Source organism: Rhyacophila brunnea, unplaced genomic scaffold (assembly GCF_057557595.1).
Source record: "Rhyacophila brunnea isolate RB1 unplaced genomic scaffold, BYU_Rbru_1.0 scaffold_7, whole genome shotgun sequence".
Classification (NCBI taxonomy): domain Eukaryota; kingdom Metazoa; phylum Arthropoda; class Insecta; order Trichoptera; family Rhyacophilidae; genus Rhyacophila; species Rhyacophila brunnea.
In genome coordinates, this window is record NW_028233339.1 from 37,252,426 (window position 1) to 37,276,912 (window position 24,487).

The 24,487-nt window shown below is 32.2% G+C and overlaps 1 protein-coding gene across 4 annotated transcripts in view; it reads right to left on the reverse strand.

The window, feature by feature from the left end:
- LOC147064810 (uncharacterized) overlaps positions 1-24,487 on the reverse strand; it is a 132,405-nt gene that overhangs the window by 32,936 nt on the left and 74,982 nt on the right. For 2 of the 4 annotated variants that reach the window (XM_085958059.1, XM_085958058.1), the window contains exons 2-3: positions 19,420-22,703; positions 16,965-17,065 (exon numbers count right to left, since the gene is read on the reverse strand). In XM_085958059.1, coding sequence (XP_085814185.1) covers positions 16,965-17,065; positions 19,420-22,601 — 3,283 coding nt within the window. In that variant the 5' untranslated portion in view covers positions 22,602-22,703. Of the gene's footprint in view, positions 1-9,895; positions 10,028-16,964; positions 17,066-19,419; positions 22,704-24,487 lie in introns of those variants that run through there. The other 2 variants (XM_085958060.1, XM_085958061.1) reach the window with 2 other exon arrangements.

The window sequence follows — 24,487 nt, forward strand, 5'->3', positions numbered from 1 at the left end:
TTGTCATTAAAAAAAGAAATGCCTGCTAAGTCATTATTCTATATCAATAAGATTTGATACACAAGAAAAATGATTAAGTAGGTAAGTCCTACTTACTATACAATAACTAAACAAGCGCTCGAAATGGACAATTTTTCGTACTAGAACGCTCGATAATTTTCCGAGAGTATTTTACACACATTTTTCAGTAAAAAATAAGTGTGTTCGATTTTTGTTATATGGCTCATTTAACTCAGACGGTAAAGATATCTTTTCCAAAGACGGAGCGCGATTATATTTGAGATTTTCATGAACCTGACTAGACTGGGATCCTCGGCATTTTTAGAGTGGTAGAATAATTGGTAGTCATAGCAGAAGTAATATTATGTTGTACATTATAATATCTAATATATACGACGTATGCGATTCTTTCTACTTGATCATTGAAATATTCTTTAAAAAATGATGGTGAAGTTGTATTTTTGTATTTTAGATAAATAATTGTCACGTTATGTCCTTTCACAAGTAGTTATAAGCTACTTTGTATTATATTATAATATCAATGATTTAATTACGGTACAAAGTGATAATCAGTGACGTCCCGTGGGGGTAGGCAGATTGAGCGTCGCTTGGGGGCGGCAGATACTCGAAGGGCGGCAAATTGAGGAGAATCATTTGGTATTATATAGAAATAGCTACCTAAACTTAGTTATATTATAAGCAGAGCTTTGGAGATGTTTTGTTCCGGATGCTTTTTTTTATTATTATCCAGTCGGTACCCGCAGCGATTTTAGTATGATGTCACTACGCTCCGCTAGAGATTTTTTTATTTTATTTTTGACTGCTCGGTTTCGTATACAAATGCTAATAAACTTGGCGCCTATACACATTATGAATATTTTTATAAATGTAAAACATCACAAACGAATAATAAATCAGTCATAATAATATAATGTCATTTACTCAGATTAAAGAGTTCCTTTCATAACAGTGGTAGGTATACTGCGCAAAAGCCAATAATTATGTCGCGCCATAGTTATTAAAAGAAAATAATATTATATATTATATCAACGTTGGTAACGAAACAAGGAGAATTTATGGTAGAGATTTATAGGTAGGTACATACCGTATTTTTTAATTTATCCAAATATTTTTGCCAGTCATTCGCGAGATTTAAAAGTTGCCGGATGTACCTATTGCAAATAGATACCTATTCATAATGATTATTAATCCTTATTGACATTTGACATAATCAATTAGTATTCGTGCATATAATAGGTATTGACGTTAACTACCAGCTAATTGTAATAAAAATGTACACTAGTAGGTATCTACCTAGATTATATCATATTTATCTTGCTGTGAATACAATACTGTGCAATACCTTCTTTTAAGTCGTTTTTTTTTGTAAACATATTTTTTGCTGATAATAGTGTGGATTTGTAGTTTATTTCAATCATCAACGGTTGAATGTTGAGACTATTAATTAATAGTGTATTTATGATTAAATTTAGGTTTATATTAAAAAAATAATGAGGAAAATTATTTTGTTTACATGTTGTAGGGTACAATAAAAATGGTGTGAAAATAATACATCTGCGTAGGTATTACTAAATGATACAAACCAAATGTGTCAGACATATCAACCAAATGGCATCTCAGACTCTGGTTATTCGCTTATTTATTTATTGATATCTAAATTTAATTTTGTATGTTTTAGCTTAGTGGTAGGTGCATATTTTATTAGTAATGTATCCAAACCATGGCCCCCACAAGGGGGGGGCTGACAGGGCTCTAACCTGGGGCTCGGGCTCGATAAGTGAGATAAACACTTATCACAAATTTGCTCTAATAGCAAAAAATTCGCCTGCGGCGCTTTTTTCCTTCAATAATGATATTATTTAAAATTATGTGGTTACACAATACAATTTATAATTGTGTAGCGATACTCAAAAACTCCACAATTCAAGTGTATGTATTAAAATATACAAAAAAACACTAAATATACACATCAATTTTAACGCGTACATCATTTGGAAAACATTACTTTAGAGCGTCACACTGCTTTTATCCTTAGCGATAGGTAGGGGGGGCAAAGATCCTAACATGGGGCCCGCTTCAGGATGAGGGGGCCATGCTTCATAAAACACATTTCTTAGATATTGGAGTAATTAAAGGATGATAAAAAAATGGGGCGGCATTTTGACGCTGCCTAGGGGCGGCATTTTGTCTAGGGACGTCACTGGTGATAATGTTTCTTATTCGAAATGGCTGATATATTCAGGGTTTATCATGGCATTGTAATATCTGTGCAATTAATAATAATTGACTGATTGAGGGAATCTAAAATCGTGTTGCCACGTTTTGCGGAGTTTGATAGATGCAATCCATCAACAAAAATAATCTGCGCCGCGAAATGGGCTTGCAGTTTAATATGAGCATTAGGCTTGATAGTCTTATTTTCAGTTTCATTATCGTATTATATTATGTAGTTTACACCTTTCAGAGAAGTTGCCTTTAGCGTTACCTCATTCCTCAGGGGCGATTTACGGTATTAGTGTCAAATTCAAATGTATTTTACTTAATTAAGTAAGTATAATGAACATGACAAATTATAAATTCAAAGCGTTCACGATATGACATAAAGTAACTGTTAAATATAGAGGGTAATATGAGTAAATAATAAAAATAAAAGTACATAGAGTGAACTGGGTTGATAGACTTTATCTTAAAAACTTATAAAACAACGTCCACCTAAATTCGCCCTCACGTAAATGGAATATATCAATATGAGGAGGCTTGCCTACTTGAGTTATATATTGTTTATATAGACAAGTGTATGCACCATTTTTTTCATCAATAATTCTACTAAAATATGATGCTTAATTATATTCATAAAAATAATAAATAATTATTTCAATAAGTTGTTTCAAAAAACTCTCTCCTCAAACAATTCAAATATAAGTAAGTATGTTAGAATAGTTCTGCATTCAGCTGACGAATTATTATAATAATAGTTTTGTTTCCAGGATTTTAAAAAAAATCTATAAAAAATGCTTTTTAAACTCTAGACTGTGAGAAATACCTACCTACGCATTTCGGTAATTTATTTATATGAAGCGACCGTCTCATAATATTATGCTTCATGGATAACCGTCACTGACCGGACTACTTAACGGCCCACATGCTCGTCGTAGGTCAAAATTGAGTTTTTATTGTATTTTCAAACCATGATCCTGGACACTCCTTAAACGTTGTAGATAATCTATTTATATAATTTTGAAGCCTTATTATCCTTTATAGTTATTTAAAACATTTGATGACTGCATAAAGTATTTTTGTTACATAAAATAGTATTCTTTTAAACCTCTCGCTCTAATGTTTTAGAATATAGTCATATTTCGGTACATAACTGTGCAGTGGTGTTAAGATTTTTTATATTTATTAATTTTTATACGCATTTATAAAACCATTAGTATAATTTATGACGAGATAATTTTTGTAAAATATTCACGATAAAAAATTATACTGATAATCTCTGTGATCCCAAATTTGACAAGAATTAGGCATTTTATTATTCAAAAATCGGCAAGATTAACACATTTGAAGATAATTCTAAATATACTCATTATAAGCTATGTCTTTGACCATTCAAGTGTGATACACATCTTACGAATAATGATTGCTTTATAATAATTATTGACCTAAGAATAAGGTAGTGTTTTTTTGAAATACGCCATTTTTTTTGTCATTCCCCAGTGGTTAAGCTACAACATACGACCGTAGCCATAAATTGACAAACTATAATTGAAGTAGGGAGTAAAATGATATTGACGTGCGTGTTTGAACATGTACCGTTAAAAAAAAATCGGTTAGGTACATGTTCAAACACGCGCGTCAATATCATTTTACTCCCTACTTCAATTATAGTTTGTCAATTTATGGCTACGGCCATATATTGTAGCTTAACCACTGGGGAATGCCAAAAGAAATGGCGTATTTCAAAAAAACACTACCTTATTCTTAGGTCAATAATTATTATAAAGCAATCATTATTCGTAAGATGTTTATCACACTCGAATGGTCAAAGACAGCTTATAATGAATATCTTTAGAATTGTCTTCAAATGTGTTAATCTTGCCGATTTTTGAATAATAAAATGCCTAATTCTTGTCAAATTTGGGATCACAGAGATTATCAATATAATTTTTTATCGTGAATATTTTACAAAAATTATCTCGTCATAAATTATACTAATGGTTTTATAAATGCGTTTAAAAATTAATAAATGTAAAAAATCTTAACACCACTGCACAGTTATGTACCGAAATATGACTATATTCTAAAACATTAGAGCGAGAGGTTTAAAAGAATACTATTTTATGTAACAAAAATACTTTATGCAGTCATCAAATGTTTCAAATAAATATGAGGGATAATAAGGCTTCAAAATTATATGAATAGATTATCTACAACGTTTAAGGAGTGTCCAGGATCATGGTTTGAAAATACAATAAAAACTAAATTTTGACCTACGACGAGCATGTTCCCCCTTAAAGAGGTTTCCCACAGATAGATTATTATTCAAATATTTAAATATTCACAAAATTTTATACATTCATAGTGTAGGCGATTTGATTATAATAATACCGTGATGTAATAATATGTTAGCATAGAAAATTATCACAGCGCCATTACGTTGTTCCTATGTAATACGAGTGTGGCAAAATAGAATCCATTGGAAAAATACACATGGCGCAGGGTTGCCGGAAGTCGCGGTTTTCCGAGACTGCTTAGTTTTCCCGACCAAAATGACTGTCGGGAAAAATCATTTTATCACCCAACTATATCTATCAAGTCAGAATATTTTTTTAGTGATTCGTGTTATCTACCAACAATATAATAAAATAATCGTGTTTGGCAAACACGGCATTCAAAAAAAGGTCGAATAATAAGTATGGACCATGTAAAATAAATCCACATATTAGTAATGATAATTGTGGGGGTGGGGGGAAGGGGCAATAACTGTGGTCAACCAAATTGCATCGAATATAGATATGTTTATTCCACTTGCGTGAGGTGAGTTTATGACGACTTTGCTTAAACACTTATTGAGTGTAGATAGGTGGGTAATTACGTCATACTTCTACTTATGTAGGTACCTATCATTATAATTATAATACATTGTTTTTTTTATAAATTAAATTAGGTAGGTACCTAATATAATATTTTCACATTGTGTTTTAAAAATGCTAACCTTTTTTTAATTTTGGAGAACTTTCATTTCTTGAGAAACTATCAATGAGATTCTAGAGAAATCGAGAAATTGTCATTTGGTTAAGTCCTGCTGCCAACTGTTTCACAATTTAAAAAAATATATTTTCTCAAGAATATTTGATTTATTGGTAAAAAAGGCCTCGAAAGGAATTTTTAAAATGAGTCAGTAAAATAGTTTTTTACCAAAAGATCCGAAAATTAAAAAAAAATCGGCAAGAGGTAATTTCGTAATGATGTGGATTTCTCAAGAATCTTGAGAAAACAAATATTCTGGATATTGAGAATTCTCAAATCTCCGAAAATGAAAAAAGTCCATAAATCACAAGCTGGTCATAATATGTACGATCCTGCAAAACATTAGTTAAATCACGATTTTTTAAATAAAGCATCAAATCTCTCGGAGTCAATTTTCACCGTTTGAATAATAATATCCATATCGAAAGTCAAATCTGTTTCTCGAAACGGTTTGGCGAAAGCGACATATTAGGATACACTGTTTCTCAGGGGTACCTACATAATATTATAATATTATGGTCTAACGATTGGTACGTCATGTAGTCCACAATCAAATTCTATATTCAAAACTCGCCTTCAATTCAATGTATTACAAAAACACCGTACATCCACTTTAAATTTAAATATATTTGTTTACCGGTGTAGTTTGTCAGGAAGTTTAGTTTAGCGATCCAAATAATATACCGAACGGTGTGGTGTATTAATGAATTAAAACTTCACCTAAATATCTTGTTAATTAAATTTCCTGTATTGTAAATTGCCGAATGAAAACTTGCAATGATTATAATAAATTATTACTGTTTAATGAATGAATGCCCTTGCGTCAAGAGGTCGTGGCTGTGATTTTCTTCTAAATTGTTCAAATAAGCTTTAGGTTTGTTATAAAAGAATAAACATTGTTTTAAATTTTCACACGTTTAGTGACAATCAAACGCAGATAGGCGAAGAGATACTAGCAATGTTTCAAAACTGTATTCGCACAGCGGAAGGTTTTGAGAAACATTAAAAAGTGCTTAAGGCCATAGAGAATCTCATTAGATTCTTGCTCAATGGGATATGATTATTGATTACAGCACTGTTATGTCATAAACTCATAAATCATAGTTGTAACAATACAACGAAATTCAGCTAGTGCATATTAAAGATTTGTTACAAGACACATATGAAATAAACAATAGGTACAACAATTAACTTTCCAGTTTGAGTCGATTGCAGGTGTATAAATGACAAACTATTTTTTAGATTCAGAGGACAGTGTTTTATTTTAGCGCGGCGTCTTTTCGATTTATGTTTATTTGAAAACACACATTTTTGTCCTTTTTTTGAAATGTTGAAAAACGAAAAAGTAATAAATTGATACGTATCTACTCAAAATAAACTGCGCAGAGAAAAAAAAACTCAAACGTGTGATTCTGATAGGCATTCGATTGGTAAATTTGCCAATAAAGGTCTCGCCTAATCTGATTGGAAAATTTTCGATTGACAGTTCAGAAAATTTGAAAATTCGACGCACATAATGCAATAAGCATACCTACATGATATCTATATTCACACCCTATCTATTCTATTGATTACAAGGGGTATGTACCTACTTAACACAGTTGAAAACCCGACGTGTAAAAGAATTCATCGGAAAACCCATTTAAGAATGTACGAAAAAATATCTAAATTATTAGGAACTGTATGCTGGCAACGTATATTTTATCAACGTGCTCCACGTAAAATAGCAGAAAGATAACATGAAGTCCCCTTAAAAAGTTGAACTCAATCGCATTATCATTTTTTACCACCTACTAAGGAAAATGTCTTGCGTATGTAAAATTATTTGGTATTTCCACATTTCATGATGAATGGAGCCATTTAAATCGCCGAAGTGTCTTTTAAAACAATCCAATAAATCTTTCTCAAAGTTTTCAAAATATCCCAGATTATTTTTTGGGACCCACCACAAAATTATAATATTATGTGCACGTATAATAATTCAATCAATACCTAACTATTTTTTCAATGCGTAATGCGAATGACAGCAATGCTATGTTCATTTATTTTGTTCGTCTGTCATCGACATCAAAATAATGTTTTTAAAATTGGAAAAGCGCAGAAGACCCTTGCAAATTGCAGGCTTCATTGTCTCTAAAATGATGATTTTTATCTACTATCCAATTACAAGTTATCGATAATAATATATCGTTAGAATGATTTATATTTCAATGTTCAAAATAACCCTTATATTATCAGTGGCGGTTTTAGATACGCGGAGCCCCGAGGCGCTGACAGGTTTAAAGGCCTCATTGCAAAAATTTTGCCTATGGGTAGAAACAATAAAATCGCCATTGAGTGTTAAATACATTAATGTCAATACGAAGTTTTTTTACACTATACTGAGTCCGCCCAGGTATAAACTTTCTAACGAAGTGACCGCCTGCCTCATCTGCTTAAGTATTATTAGTTAAACCTTATTAAAATCGTTAAATTCTTAAATAGGTACCAATGTATGAAATAACTAAGTAGGAAGATAGGTATATCCATTATCTAATGCAATAATAATTGAGGTAACTATATTATGTTATTACGGTTTCCGACACATAATTTCAAATGTAACATTAATGGATAATAATAACGACATTGCTGTGAGTTACCTATCAGCTGTTGTATCGTATTAACAAGTGAAAGTTGAACTTTGGTAAATAGGTACCCACTGAAAGGACAGCAGTTAAGTAGATAATGGAAATATGTGGATATAATATAAATGTTTCAGATTTCGCCAGAAACGAAAGGCATAACGTATTACTTGAACGGATTAAATACAGTTCACTCAACTTGAGTATGCCGCAGCCGCACCCTACAAAGGCAAGTATGATTGTATTGTTGACTCAGAATAATGATGATAATAATACATAAATGGAAAGTCGATACTGCGTTGAAATATAATATTTTCCCTGACAAACAATGGATAATTCGAATCCACAATTCATTTCCTATCGAATGAAAAAGCGGCACGAAAGACTACACACAATAATACGGCAGTTGCACGCAAGTTCATACAGTGTGTGTGTGTAATTTACGGAGATACATAATTATCTTTAACCAATGACTGTTGACGCTGATTTTGAATTCCGAACAACGAAAACAATCGGCGACAATAAGGTCATGTGAAAAAAAAATCGCAGCAAAAATACACTACAGGTTTTTAATACCCGTGCGTTGAGCTCTCTGTGAATACAAGCGAAACGCTTGAATTTTATTATTTTGTTACGCAGGTACGCCTATTTTCTAGATGTCAAGCCAGTAAAGCAGGTGACTAACTTTAGGTACCATCATTATTACATCCGTATGAAATAAAATGCTCTAGGCACACCTGATATAATTCATACAACATTAATTTCGCCAGACTACTAGATACCTACCTACTACCTATCTATATAGATAGATTCGAATTTCGAACGATTGAAATGAATAAGTCAGATCGATATGCAAATTTGTTCCAATTTTGAAATTATTTAAATTATACCGGTTATATCAGACATCGAATTCGAAACAGTTTTTTTTCCATACAATGAATAATATTTAGAGTAGTAAGTTGATTCAACATTAATACGTTTCCAGTGGTTATTACATGAAGCAGATGGGGCGGTCCAAAATCTTAAAAAAGATGCGATCTGAGTGTAAAAAATAAATCAAAGAATATAAACAATCCTGGCAACATAACATCAAATGGCGACCTATCGGACAGACGACGCATTTAGCAAGGGGTCCTCCGAACCTGTCAGTGCCACTGGCTGCCTACGCGTACTATAAACCGCAACCGTATATTTTTATGTGATCTAATGAAGATGTTGGACATAAAATGTCGGCTATTTTACGGTATCGCGATAACTGGATGACAGTCGTGTAAAACTTATGGTGGTTAATTCTCGTAACGGATCCCCACTGCGGTGTGACGATAACTCGTTTGTTCCACTTGGCAGATGGCCACTGGACAGCCTCTTGAAGTAAGTGGCCAGCGTTGGCTTTACTCCAAGCCGACGATAGCATCGGCGGGGCCCACTGTACCATCACAATTTTCACGCCTCTTGGAAACAACCATTACATAACCGACGTCAGATATTCAACAATGCAACTCGAATCGAGGCGACTCGTTTCCGCACAAAACGAACGAATATTTTATTACATCCCATTTTGCATGGAATTAACGGCCAGCTAGTATTTCAAATATCGAATGCCTTGAACGCAATATTATACAACACACAAAACAAACACACACTTTTATTAAAACGATACAAAATTTAAATAAACCCGCGATGTTTATTTAGTATTTTTGGCGCGAAAATACAATTGTCACAGTATTAACAAAAACACTTTTAAACTGAAACACATTCACTTTATTAAAATCGTCTTGACTTTTACGAACAGTTTTGCAATCATTTTTACACAGGACCATCTTGTATAAAATAGGTACGTCACATTTGGCCTTTGTAAAAACATGACTCAATAGAACAATGGACAAAACAATGCAATGAATAGGAATAATGATGGCTTCAGGGCTAAACGATGAAACTAGTAATAGTTATTATAATTTATAAAAACAAGTGCTAGGGTTGTGAAATAATTGATTTAGTTGAACCGGACCGGATGACAGTGCTCCGAGTATGCGGATACGCGTCACAACATCGGAAATTTACGAGGGCATGTCCGCTCGCGCGTCACTTTCACTTGGTCCGGCGCGGGCACTCCGGTCGCAGGGTCGAGCTCAAGTGGAGGCCCTCTAGCAGTCGACCGCTCTGTGCCCCCTCCTCCAATGTTGCACGCGCCCACATAGCGTTTACTTTACGAAAATGGCAATGGTGTTTTGCTGGCGATTCTCGCTGAAGCACTATATTGTAGTATTACCTGTATTAATTATTGTTATTGAAATTGTTGGTCGAATAGTTTCGGATTTACGTAGGTTCGCTGTTACATAGCTGCATATTTCATGGACCGGAAAGACAGCCATCACAGACATAATATATTATAATATATATATATACCTACCATAATATTATATAATACCCGTATATATATGGGTTGCATTTAGTAAAGACGATTAAGTTAAAATTAATAATATGTTTCATGTATCACTCATGAGGAAACAATACCTAGAATACTACAAAATTCTATATGTCCGATCCTGATAAGAGCATATTATGGGCTTCCACGGAGTGGAGGTTTGTATAAACAGATTTTGTTTTTACGAGAAATGGATGTCAGCCACTTGCTCAACCTATTTCTATTAGGTTACTGCTCTGACTCATACACAAATTGAAAAACAATATGTGTGTACTTGTCAGACCCAGGATTCGAACCACGCCGCTATAGGCCGACGTTTAACCCGCGCGACCATCGTGGGTGTACTACCACAAAATACGAGATGAAAAAAACCATTTTTTCTATTTCACCACATATTAATATTTGAATACGAAAAATACGTGATAAATTTGATGGAATCAGTATTTTTTTTTCATTTCATTAGTGTCATGTGCCATACGAGGTATTGTTTTATCACGATCGGTAGGTATACTTTAGAGTTTAGGTTTTCAAAATCTACATTCAATATGACGTTCCGAGGCATTGAGCAGACACTCGATTTTTGTTTCCATATTTTTTTTATTGATTTTTAAGACGGCTGGAGGTGTTGGGGTTAACAGAATCTAGCAAATGCAACTTACTTCCAAATTTACCCCGTCTACTACTTATAGCTATATATCGCGGTCCCACACACTTTCCCGGGTAGATTCCCCATACCCGGACGCCGCCTGGCTATGTAATCGAGGGTACTTGCTTATACATTATTGCGAGCTGTCACATCTACAAGTGGTTATCGAATCCACGTGGCCTAACGGTCATAACTATTAGAATCGTTTGTGTCATTCGCGATGTTTTAACTTTTAGATAAATGCCGCATCAGAATATTCAAGCAAACATTGGATGCCTCAGATGGTTGCACTAAATCTTGAGTACCAGGGGTCTTCCAGTGACTAATAACTATGGGTGTTATAGAAGGCCGAGAGGAGTGGGGCCAACGCGTCGTTCATCCTCAGGACGAAGAGGACGAAGACATACTATTCCAATCCCCTAAATAATTTGTATTTCCATTCCTAGGGGGTGGGGTCCGAACCCGAACTTCTCCTCCCTTGTGTACGCGCCTGCTTGAAATGCATATTACCTACATCCAAAACACTAATAAGACAAGTTGTCAATTGCCATATAGGTAGGTATGGCCCAGAAACCTGGTGCGTGACCAAAAACATGCAAAGAGTGCCACGCTCGTCTGAGGAAAGCGTGCTATGCGGTATCTTCGGACCCATCAATGTCACACAGTCAAGTTATTTAATAAGGATTAGTTGCTATCTATTCGCTCACCCCTTATTAAAAGAGATAGATAAGGGAGGAGGAAGTAGTCAATTTTAAAATCACTCATGCTTTCATTTAATTTACGCATATTGAGGGATTTGATACAGAAGGACGTAGATGACAATAATTCACAACTTTGCAGGAAACCAAAATGAACTAATAATTGTGTTGACTATAATCTATAAATACCTGTATTGTTCACTAACGACTCAACAATTACTCGTTTATAATTGAAGTCTAAATGAAAAATATAAATAATTTAAATAAATCAAGGAATATTTAAATAATACAATCTTTCACAAAGACAAAATATTAACCATCAATCTTAAATATGTACCCACACATTATAAACCTATTATTTTGTTGATTAAATGGCGAGCCGCTTGTTAAATAAATATTTTCGGACATCACAGAATAATAATAATATGTAGCATGCTTAAAATATTTGAGTGGGCAACTTGTAGAATTAAAGCATAAAAAATAATCTTGTCATTAATCCCCATGCATTACGAATCTATCAAAAGATTGACGTAAATAATAATTAATATTTTTAATTTAAGTAATATATTTTGTAAAAATCGAAAGTTTCGCTGGTGAATAAGTTTCTCAAAAATACATAAATTAATGCAACATACCTAGAGGTAATACACGTAAATAAAAATATTATTGTCTGCTCTTTGCAATAATATAATAATATGTAGGTATGCATATCTTTAATAGTGTAGGTAGGTAATCACTTTCACTTCCAAAATAATGTCAACATGAAGTTGGTATGTAGTATTACCTGAATTCGTAAAATTAATACCAATGTAAGACAAGTTAATATTAAAAAAAAAAAGGATTGAGTATTATTTGCACATCGGTTAAAACAGTGTCTCCCAAACAATAATACGCGTAGTCCTGACAGTACCTACGTGGAAAGATCTGAAGGGGTATGCGATTGAGTTTTATTTCGTAAATATAATAGTGATTCGCGCTATGATGTCTGTCTTATAATAATTAATTGTTATAATATTGATTCGTGATATACTGCTATAGTTGTCTTTTCTATGAGAAGTCGGAAATGTAATATGAAAAAAGTGATCATGCGTATTTTTATTTATTTAGAAAATAGTATTATGGCATTACAAGGATTGGCCAATACGTTATAATACATAATAAAATACAAATTATAAAAAAAAATTACTTAATTACAAGTAACAACCACTATAACAAGAAAGTATGTGCTTATGTAGGATATTAAAGTATAAATAATATAATATATCATTGCACAAGAGAAAAATTCTTGTTTGAATCTAAAAGATAAATAATTTCTAATTGGCTGCTTAAAAAATAAAAAAAGGAGTCATAGTTCGCCAGAAAAAGTGGACGTTGGTAAAGTCTATGTTTCTAAAGGTGTACTTTTTATTTTTGCTTGTTTACCGAGACTCAGTTTCTGCGCCCCTACCTAGACTGCGCCTGGAGTGACTACCCAGCTCGCCCATCTCTTGCTACGTCACTGCTATTATGATCATTAATTTATTTAGTTGTCATGGCTGGTGGCGATCACATTTACATAACTGAACTCAAATAAACAAAAGACATGACATAACAGCCTCCCACGATTCTTTATTTTTTTTTATTAAAGTGTGATTCAAATTATTAGTCGAGTATGTGAATAATGGTCATGGATATTTCAGAAAAAATGATCAAATACCAAATAATCAACTAACATTCAATCAGTGGTTCCTAATCTTTTTTCACGTGTTCTTTCATTTTATACAATCTCGAGGAAATCTGAATCATATTTATGTTAATTAAGGTATAGGTATAGGTAAATAACAAAGTATGGACATAACATACCCAGGCAAAATGCCATCCCATAGGTACTATTTAAAAGTATCAAATTGTATGTAAATTCATTGGCTTCTTACCTCATATTACAATTTCTGCATGGCTACGATAAACGGATACATGCAAAAGAAATTTTTACAATTTATTTTGATATACACATCAACAAACATGCATAATTTGTTAATGAAATCCACTTTTAAAGGTTCTATTTTTCATATTCTTTCCTTAATTTTTCCCCAACCCCCTAAGAAAGCAGCCCACAAAGCAACGAATAACCTGCCTACTTGCACAGAACTTCACTGACAGTAGAGTTGTCCTTTTGAAAAAAAAAATTAAAATAGTACCTACCTATTATTTATTGTATATTAACATTTTATCTTTTTTTCAAAAATGTTTTAAGTTGGTACATTTTTTTCGCAAGTTTAACTCGGGTTGGGAATCACTGGTTTACATCTTACATACTTACTACAAGTGCTATAGTTATTATTGTAATACACGTTTATTAGTTTGATTTTCAAATATCTTTTCAATTTTTATAAATAAATTAAAAAATATTTTATTTACCTTATTTTATATACCTTTGATATTTCTACAAACAAAATGAATTTAAAAGACCTCTCATTATAATGTTATTAATTTGAATTCTGGTTAAAGACTAATTTAATTTAATTCAAATAATTATTCATATAATATTTTACTTTTGTAAAATACCTCTACCTATCCCTCAATTGGAGGAGAAGATAATACAAGGCCGAGCTTTACGGTCAGTCGAAGATTGCGTCGCAGTTCAATCAATTAGAATTGGGAGAATGCGATGGCTAGGTTGTATACAGGGCTGGATTTAAAATAAGGCTACAGGAGGGCCAGAGCCCCAAAATTGATAGGGGCACCGGGGTCCGAAAAATAATATTTTAAAACATTAAATTTATGAAATAATTTTGAAGCAGACAAAGTATCTGTTTCTGCACGAGTTTGATAAAATTAGATAGCTAGTGTTAATAAAATATACCACTATTGGAATCAATTGCAAACAAAAAATATGCTATCGCAAGAAATCTTTACTACACATTAATTTCTAAATCAGAAGCAACCGTACCGTTTAGACATTATGGACAAACAAAAAATAATAAATTTTCATGTACGCATAAGCTAAAACATTCGTAGTCGAAAGATGGGAAATATAATTTATTTCCATACTTTGAAGACTATAATATATATTTAGAATAACCTATATAATAATATAAATATTTAACACTATGTAAAATGCCAATTTTAATAAGTTGTATTTCTGGGACCTCTAACATATTGTATTGCTCTGTTTAACTGGAAATTCGCCCCTGATCATATACACTGTATGACAATGAATCGACAAAGAAAGTAATGTTGAACAACACAATATGATACAGAAGAAGAGAAAAACCAAAAAAATTACTAACATACTGATGACTGCCGCATGCTTGGTGTACCGAATTGGAAAGCGGACACTTTGTATAGAGATAGTTGGTGAGAGCTGTTGGAGGAAGTCAAGACTCACCCCATCAGGATCCCTTGTATTATCCAAAACTTAATCTACTTTTAGATTTCCTTGCTTTGGAACAGTAATGAACACAGAATTGTGATATCCCGGCAAAGTATTAATTTCTGCCATCCTATAAGTGAAGTGAATAAATAATTGACATAAAGAATATTAACTATAGATGTAGTTTCTGTACTATTTATTACTAGCTGAAGTACCCGACTTTGCACGAGGTCGCTTCATTGATCACTGAACATTAATTAAATGTAAGAACATTCTTCAATAGTAAATATCTGTATCTAGACATACAACGTCATGTCAAAATTTAAGTAATTCTGACAGCTAAGTCAAACAAAAGAACATAAAATTTAAGTCCAATCAAATTATGCAAACATTATCTTGATCTGTCATGAAATTCGAAATTGGATTTGGCAGAAAAAGTAATTTAAAAAAACAAATTTTGAATTTTCACGAAATGTCATAAATGTCAGTTGGGGCCAAATAGGAAAATTAAATAAACATATTTAGACTTTTATTTATATAGATAAATTGCAAGTAATTTAAACAACTCATTTTCAAGTTTTACAATATGCTGGTGTTGTAATGAAATCAGTTATCGAACTGTGACCATGAAATAATAACCATTATAATTAGGTAAGCAAATACCTATATAAAATACATACGTAAATGATATTATATTTTTAACGATAATTTAAAAAAAATAATTCAAATATTGTTATAACGGATATACATAAACTAGAAATATTTTTATTTTCATATTAATATATCAAATTTGAACAAAGCACTGCCATCTGTGAATAAAACAAATATTCTTTTTCTAAAGCTTCCCTGTAAGGAAAGTTGTTTTGAATCATTTTTCGAGTAGGTACAAATCAATACTGGCTTGTGAGAAGGATAATATTAAAATTTATTGATACAGGAAATAAATTAAATAGTAGTGATTGAATACACCTAGATCAGTTTTCCATGCAAATATTGTATATGTCTGAACCGAATCCGGCAATTTGCAAGTATGCTGAATGAAATGCAGACCGAACCGGAGGCTGTTGTGTGGATTATTGTTTAATGTGTTCCTCTGTGACCTGTTAGATGACTATTTTTATTTTTTGATGTAGATATTGTTCTGTTTTTCCCTATTTTTTGTCTTAATTTTGTATTAATTGTCATACTATGCTTATTTCTTTAGCATAGAGTGGTATTAAATATATCACTAAAATACAGTATAACCCATATTTTACGTTTTTTTAGGGACTGAAGAAAAAAAACCTAATTGGAGGGAAAATGTAAAAGGGGGGTATTGAAAAAAAGAACATTTAAATTTTATGTTTCTAAAAAAATAACGTTTCATTAAAAAACAACATTCAATTAAAATTTTTATTGAAAAATCGTTCGAATGTCACGACCCAATCATTGTCAAGTGGGCGTAACTCGCATATTTTGAATATTTCCGACGTAAATCGCGGGAAAGAAAAAAGTAAATGCGGGTATTAAATGTACTGAAATACATCGGGATTGAAAAAAATACACGCAATTACCGGGAAAACGTGAATTCCGGGCACGTAAAAACGAGGTTATACTGTATAATAATACAAAATAATAGTAAAATAGGTATTATGAAATTTGAAAGTTTAAAAAAATGCTTGATTTATTCGATTATTCAGATTTGCCCAAACTACTTTCATACCCAATTAATCAGAATAATAAAAATTCAGTATTAATTGAAGAAAAAATTATCCGCTTTAATTTTAATTTAATAATGGCTGTTAAAATTAAGGTGAATATATTTCATTATTCTGCAGGTAACCTATAATTAATCAAAAGCAATATTACAAATAATCGCTAGACGTGAATATTTATTTATTTAAGATAAGCACAACGAAATCAGATAAATACCAAATTATGAAAGAGATAGATATTAGTACGTCTCACTTACCGTCAGAGTAAGGTAGCTTCTTGGGCGATTTGGTCCATTGATGTCGTACTTTTCGGGACCAGCTGGCAGGACTGCGTTTTGCTTTTGTCCTTTCCCGGATTCTGCAATTCAAGACAAATAATTTGATCAATTATAACATTACAATTATTATTGAAATAATTGATAACTAGCTGTCCGGTACTGCTCCCTATGTGAAGCAAATGTGGTATGGCTTTGGAATTGATAGTGAATTTAATATTGCATGAAACTGGAATATTATTATCACAAATCACTATTAATAACTAATATAATAAAATTTAGCTTGCGCACTTCATGCCAGTGTGTAATATGAATGACAGCAAATCCTACATTAATTTGTTTTGAAAATCGTTTGTCACCGTGTATGAAGTATAGATTTAATAATATATCTCTAAATACTCCTTGTGATTTGGATATACAGGCGGCCCTAGACTTTCGAGCGTTCTACTTTCACACAAATCGCTATTTCGTATATTTCTTAAAATTTAGATTTTTCATTTTCCATAAAAATTTAGATTCTTCCATACAGTCGATCCTCTCTCCTCCGCTCCCCGTCATCACCTTCTCAATTACGAAAAAGGGTGGTATTCAACTTACTATCTCTTGACAAGTTTATAAAGAAAACACCTGATTGGTAATACGCCTCGTTAACTTTATTATACCCATTGATAAATAAATATTTTATACTACACTTCTTGATGTTTTATTATGTCCCTTTACTTTTGAACATTCAACATTCAAACACATTTTCAGGAACCAATTACGTGCGAAAGTCGAGGGCCGCTTGTATAATATGATAGGACTACTATTTCCTATGAGAAATTGCAAAGAAATCTATGGTGTTTTTAAATATGTGGTGGTTGGAGGCACTGACAAGTCTACAGGTACCCTTACGAAAATCTTACCTGCGTGATATATCACCATAAAGTCTTAAAAATATAGCTGCCATTGACTAAATTAACATTTTATTATTAAATTCACTATTAATTTTCACGAAATTATTAGTTATTATATTATACTGATAATATATTATTCTTATTTAACCATTTTATAAATACTATGAAATGGTTATTCTAACCACATAGATGTAATACAAAGAGAGCATTTTATCAGTTGTTATCTTCTCAAACTCTGACAAAGATAAGAAGACAGGAATGTTCAACAAATTTCCAAATAACTGGGCATGATGGAATCTATACCATTACTATTGCAAAAGATAAAAAAATAATGCATCGATTAGAACATGATATTATTACAATCATTATCTTCTAATTCTGAATAACACTATCAGCATTTTTAAGCCAAAGTGAAATATTAAATCTCTTTGAGTCTGCATTTGGCGACAAAACACGAAAAATATATTTTTTCGATAAACCTACTACTAAAAAAGTTTTGTATAAGAATCAATGTTTTTACATTGAAGAAAATACATTATTAAAATATCTTTCTACAACATTCAAAAGAATCCATAACATAATAAACGTGAAATCCTTTTTATTTGTATCAAATCGAGCTTCAATATTGTGACCATACCGATATATTAGATTTGATATAAATAAAAAGTATCTCACATTTTAATTTTTTATAAAAATCAATGTTTATTACAGTCAATATAAAAAACCTACAAGTAATGAATTAGGCAAAAATCTTTACTGTACGTCAAATAAAATAATATGTAATAATAAGTTGGAATCCTTTTGTATTTTTTTTAAGTGTAAGTTTATGTGAATTTAAACAAAAAATATTAATTAAAACAATTTAAAATGTATATTATCAAAAAAATGTCTCAAATTGCAAGTTTCGTATTTTTCCGCTAGGTGCCTCTGGTAAGTGGAGTATTCACCTTAAGGGGGAGAGGCATGCCAGCAGAGAACCTAGCGGAAAAATACGATGTTTGCAATTTGATTTTTTTTTTTTGATAATTTACAATTTCAACTGTATTAATTAATAAATATGTATCTGAAAACATTAAAAAGATTTTTAATTTTTTTTAAATTTAAAGATAAACTTACAATTATTGTAAAAAAATGTAATAAAATGTGAATTCCTTGCAGGGTCACATCTTATTATTACATTATATTTTATGGTCATATTTATTATTAATTAAATTTTAGTTTATTAAGTTTTCAATTTTTCGTCGTTTAGATTTTTGACTAATTCATCGTTTTAATATTTATTTTAAAAAAACATTGATTTTTATAAAAATATAAATGTGTATAACTTCAAATCCTTTTTATTTATATCAAAATATTTTATTTATATATAATGCTTCTTTTTTATATTTTATTGTATTTTTCAAATTAAAGCAATATGCCCAGGTTTTATTAGCGAAAAAACCACCAAAAAAGTGAAATTACACATTTTTTAACCATATTATGTGGACTTATCAGTATTTGGAAATATAAGTCTCAAAAATAAAACAGTAAAAATTACAAACATTATGATTGTTGGATCTCCGCTGCTATCATCTTGATCCGACATGTCGACCCAATCGTCGCTGCGGTCGCTGGAACTCAATTCACTCGGTGCTTGGCCGTATACTGTCAACTCTGAAGGTGCGAAGCTGACATTGGATCGCTGCCCGTATATACTATTTGTTTTGTGCTCGCTCGAAATGGTAGATCCCGAAAAAGAATGGCTAAAGTTTGACATGGCGTCATACGGCACATGATTATTGGAGAATATCAACGGGCGGCTGTGACCTTTTTGTCTTTTGAGGACAGTACTGGGGCTGCCAGGAATGCTCTCGTAGCAATTTGAAACAGAAGCAGTATCGGCATGTTTTATGGTATCGTAGATATTTTCATTGTAATTGCATTCATCATAGTTGACGCCATTGTAAGTATTAGAATTATGAGAAATGCAGTCCATGTGAGTCTTCGCAGAAGGTTTTGATGGAATCCGTTCATAAATTGATGAAATTTTTTCATAACCTATCGATGACGTAATACTATCAGATTTCGCTAAAGAGTATCGCTTCATCATATCTGCCATTAGATTTCCGACGATATCCTTTTGGATAACCGTACCATCAGAACCATTCTCAGTCAGTTTAGGTGATGTACAGTACTCGTATCCATCGTCACTATCAGCATTCGTATTTGCAGTCAAGTTACCCTGGTTAGGATAATACTCATAGTTATGCAAATGTGAATTTCTTCCGACACCTTGCGATTTTACCTCATACAACGATTGGTAAATATTTTCATCAACAGTTTCAGGTACCTCCGGTAAAGGACAGTTGGTTTTGTGATACGACTGAATTGAATCCAGGGAAGTATTCACCGCTGACGATAGATTAGAATCATCCGCGTCACTTCTGTACGGCTCCAAAGGTTCATAGCCTTCATCAACGTTGAACTGTGATATTTCAAGTTTGTCATTATTCATATTTGTAACTACTGGATAATTTATTGCTTCTATTACATTTAGTGATTCATCTATTAGTTTAACGTTAATATTAACAGCCTCTGTCTCAAAATCGTTATTAACATTCGCCTTTTCTTTTTTCAGTACTTCTGCAATTTCTTTCTTTTTAGTGTCTAATAAGTCATCTGTTTTCTTAATAATTGTCTCAAATGTTGGACAAATTTCTTCTGCCATTACATCACTATTAATCACTTTCTCAGATACGCCTGCATGACAATGTTCTACGAATTCATACACATTATTTCCATTCGTGCAATCAATGTCATATTCTTTCATTAACTTGGATGAAATATCAGGTTTTGAGTTAGTTCGCCAAAGGAATGAACTGTTGGGCTTTATTCTGGCGCTGACTTCCTGGTAGATCTTTTCTTCTTCGGACATAGCATTGTCTATTTCGGTGGCGGTAGCTTCTGATATTATTTCTAAAATGGGTTTATCATTGTCATGTGTAGATTCATTTTGGCACAATGGAATTTCAGCTGGTGAATCAATATTTTCATCACATATAAGAGAATTATTACTTTCACGATGCAAAAAACTACTTTGAGTTTTTATTACATCATTGAGACACTCTTGTATTAATGAAGCATCAGGAATAGTGTCTGTGCACGTATTAACTACTTCATCGTTAATTTCATCTTTAGTTTCACTATTTGAAATGGATTCATTTGTACATTCTGAAGATTTACTTGAAGTCGAATTCGATTTTATTACTTTAATTTTTGGTCGCCCATCGCGAATCACTATATTTTTGGTTTTAATTACATCATTATTCTTTTCAGGAACTTTCGGTTTAAATTTTGATACAATACTTTGATCGATTGGTTTAAGTAAGAACGGCTTGTTTTCACTACTAGTTATTAATGGGGTTTCATCACTGTGATTTGTTCTTGGTCTGAATGGTTTATGCTCAGTATATTTATGTTTTCCGGATTCGAACAATTGTATGGTGGCACTTACACTGCCGACATTTCTAGTCGGTGACGTTTTAAAGCTCGGCTTCCGCTTGACATGTTTCAATTTTTTCGACTCAAGTACATCTCCGATATAAGCCTCAATATTTTTCCCAGGAGTTAGATCAGGACATTTTTCTAAGTGAACTGTCTCCTGCTTTTTGTGGGCATTCTGGGGTTTCTTATAAGTAGAATTTCTTTTTTTAGGCGTAGTTTCAGATTTTACTCTTAGAACCTTCCTATGGAGTTTTGGAGATTCTGAGACATGAGCTTTGTCAAGAGAGCTATTACTTGGTGATTTACTTTTTAAACTTGTTCTCCGTTTAAGTACTGCTTTGTTATTAATTATAATTTTCAGATTTATTCCTGACGACAGAGTGTTGGTCGGAGTAGAACTATTGCTGTCTGAATTTTTGTCTCTGGTGCTGTGGATTTTGTCAACCATTTTAGCAATTTTTGGGTCATTTAGCAAATTACTATTTCTTCTGATCATTTCATCAAATTTTTCCGCCATTGCCGCAACATTATTGGTTTTGATAGTGGTGGTGATTACTCCATTGCTTCCGTTCTTTCTATGCAGGTTTGATGTAGGGTTTCTAACTTTAAAGCTGACCTTGCGTGTTGGATTAGCGTCGCGAAGTTTTTTCCTCTGAAGTAGAATTGTTTCGAGAGAAGATTCATTTTTATTCTGAAAATGGCTTTTGATAACCATAGTTCGTTTCTCTTTTCCTACATTTGCTGTTCCACCCCCGGTAACTCGGGAATCTTCACTGTTAGATTCTTTAATACCAATATTTTTATCATTGACTGCATGTGTTTCCAGAGAAGTTATATTTGATGGTGGTATAATGGTTTTTAAGAAAATTGGTTCCGATTTAATAGTATTCGCTTTTGTTTGATCCAGTGACGCCTGAATTTTTTCTGAATAAAGAAATGATGACTGATAATCTTGTTTTGTCTGTTCAGTTTTCTTTTTCTGGTCTCCAGCAGCCATTTCTGTTGAAATATTATTTTTTTTCATATTGTAATAATTTTGGAGCGTGCTGAATTTTTTGGTCTTTTCATTGGAAGTGAGTTTTATTAAATCATCTTTTTTGTTCTTCCCAAAGTCGATGAACTTTGACAAAATTCCTTCTTTGCTGAAGGATTGCGCTGGAACTTTACCAAAGTTCTTTATTGGATGGTTGAAGTTTCTATCAAGAGATTGACAGTAAGTGTTATTGCTCCCGTTTCTCATTATGAATGATGGTTCTTGTATATTGGTAGCATGACAACACGTTTTCGATACAAATTGTAGAAAAATCTTTTCATTTCACCCTGTCAGCTTGTCGGCAACATCCTGAAATAAAAAAAAATACAGCATTAGGAATGTTTGTAAAGACTTATCTAACAATATTTTGTAGTTATATAATAAAATATATTTTTTTAGTATTGATACGAATCATTGAGCTCTGTGCTTGACTGCTGCTACGTGTGTCGTATCTAATTTTGACGAATTTTGATTATGTATTTGATTTTTCTTACAATTCTCACTGAAGTATTTTTCTAGATTGAATTATTGCGATCAGAGCATATGGGCGTGAATCCCAGGGGGGCGCAGGTTTGAATCCTGCTGGGTGTCGCATTTTTTAATTCAAAAAGATTTTTTCTAGTGGTTATACATATTATATTTCTCTGAAGTGTTTTCAAATTATGTATGTTCATAAAAAAATGTTAAATTCTTATATCTTGTGAATTCTTCATTGTATTAAAAAAACAATAGTACCTATATTAAATTATTTTAATAATAAGTATTTTTAACAATAAAATTCTTAAACTGAAAAAACAAATAACTTCAGTTTTAAAAGCACCACAAACTAGTATTTTCACAAACATTTAGGTGGGTAATAATCATTTAATTTTTAAAATGCTTATATTTAAATTGTAAGACAATTTATTCAAAACGGTCATCAGTGTACTAGTGTACTTGTTCCTGCTGTACTCTCGGTTCCCAATAATTTTATAATTAAAGTTACCAAAGAGTGGTTAATTGTCCGTAGAAATGTTATGTCACCTGAAATACATACAATAAATGTAAATCTTAAGTGAAGAACATTTACAGAGTTTTACGAGGGGTAATTATTAGCCATTCGCCCATCTCCTTGCTCTGAATCAAGCACGCATTAAAACATTTTCATTTTTCCAGGTATAGGATTTGTTACAGTGCTTGAAATGGAAAATTATACGAACCGGAGCGCTCGATATCTATCTAATTATAATATATAGTTTATAATAATGACTGTTAGATTTTTGGTAATATGGCATATCTAGCTCCAACAGTCAAAATATTTTTTTCCACGAGACGGAGCGATAACTGTAGGGATGTCATGAACCGGAACGGCGCTCAGGTGCGCTCCGGTCCATTTCGATCCCTGGATTCGTACCTGCTTCCCACGACTTCAAAGGCGGACGCTTTGCCACCACTGTGGGGCTAATGCGCTGATTGCGCTCATACAATAATAATTATAATGATCTATGAAAACGCAACATTTTAAGAAAATATAAAACTAATTTTCAGGTGTGGCAAATGAATACCTGGTCGAAAGTGATTTTATCTAAGTATGATGTCATAAATTTAAAAAAAAGTAATTTTGTTAGCAAATTAATCGCGGTTCTTGTTGATTTTTTTTATCGACTTTCCGTGATTATATTTTTTTGCATCGCACGTTATGTTGCTGGCACACGTTTTAATTTATGATTATTATCGTGACATGTGTACTTAGGTATATCGAAAATAATGATTAAACTGTTGTTCAAGTCCCTAGGTACATATCATTATTAATTGAAATTAAATTTATTATTATTTTGATGTTATCAACCAGTTTTATAAATCAACGAGATTATCTATTTATGAATGAAATTAAGTGTTTTTCTTAGTATTCCTATCTAACTAACGTGATCTTTAATTATTCTTACTTGAACTTTCGATTTTATTATCCGATTAAAAAGAGTATTCCGCTCAAATACGTGCACTGAAATATCGAAAGTAAGAAAAACAGTCACTCATAAAACCAACTGGGTCATAAAATATTTACAAAATTATAGATATGTAGGTAATTTTTATCAAGCAGTGAAAATTGAACA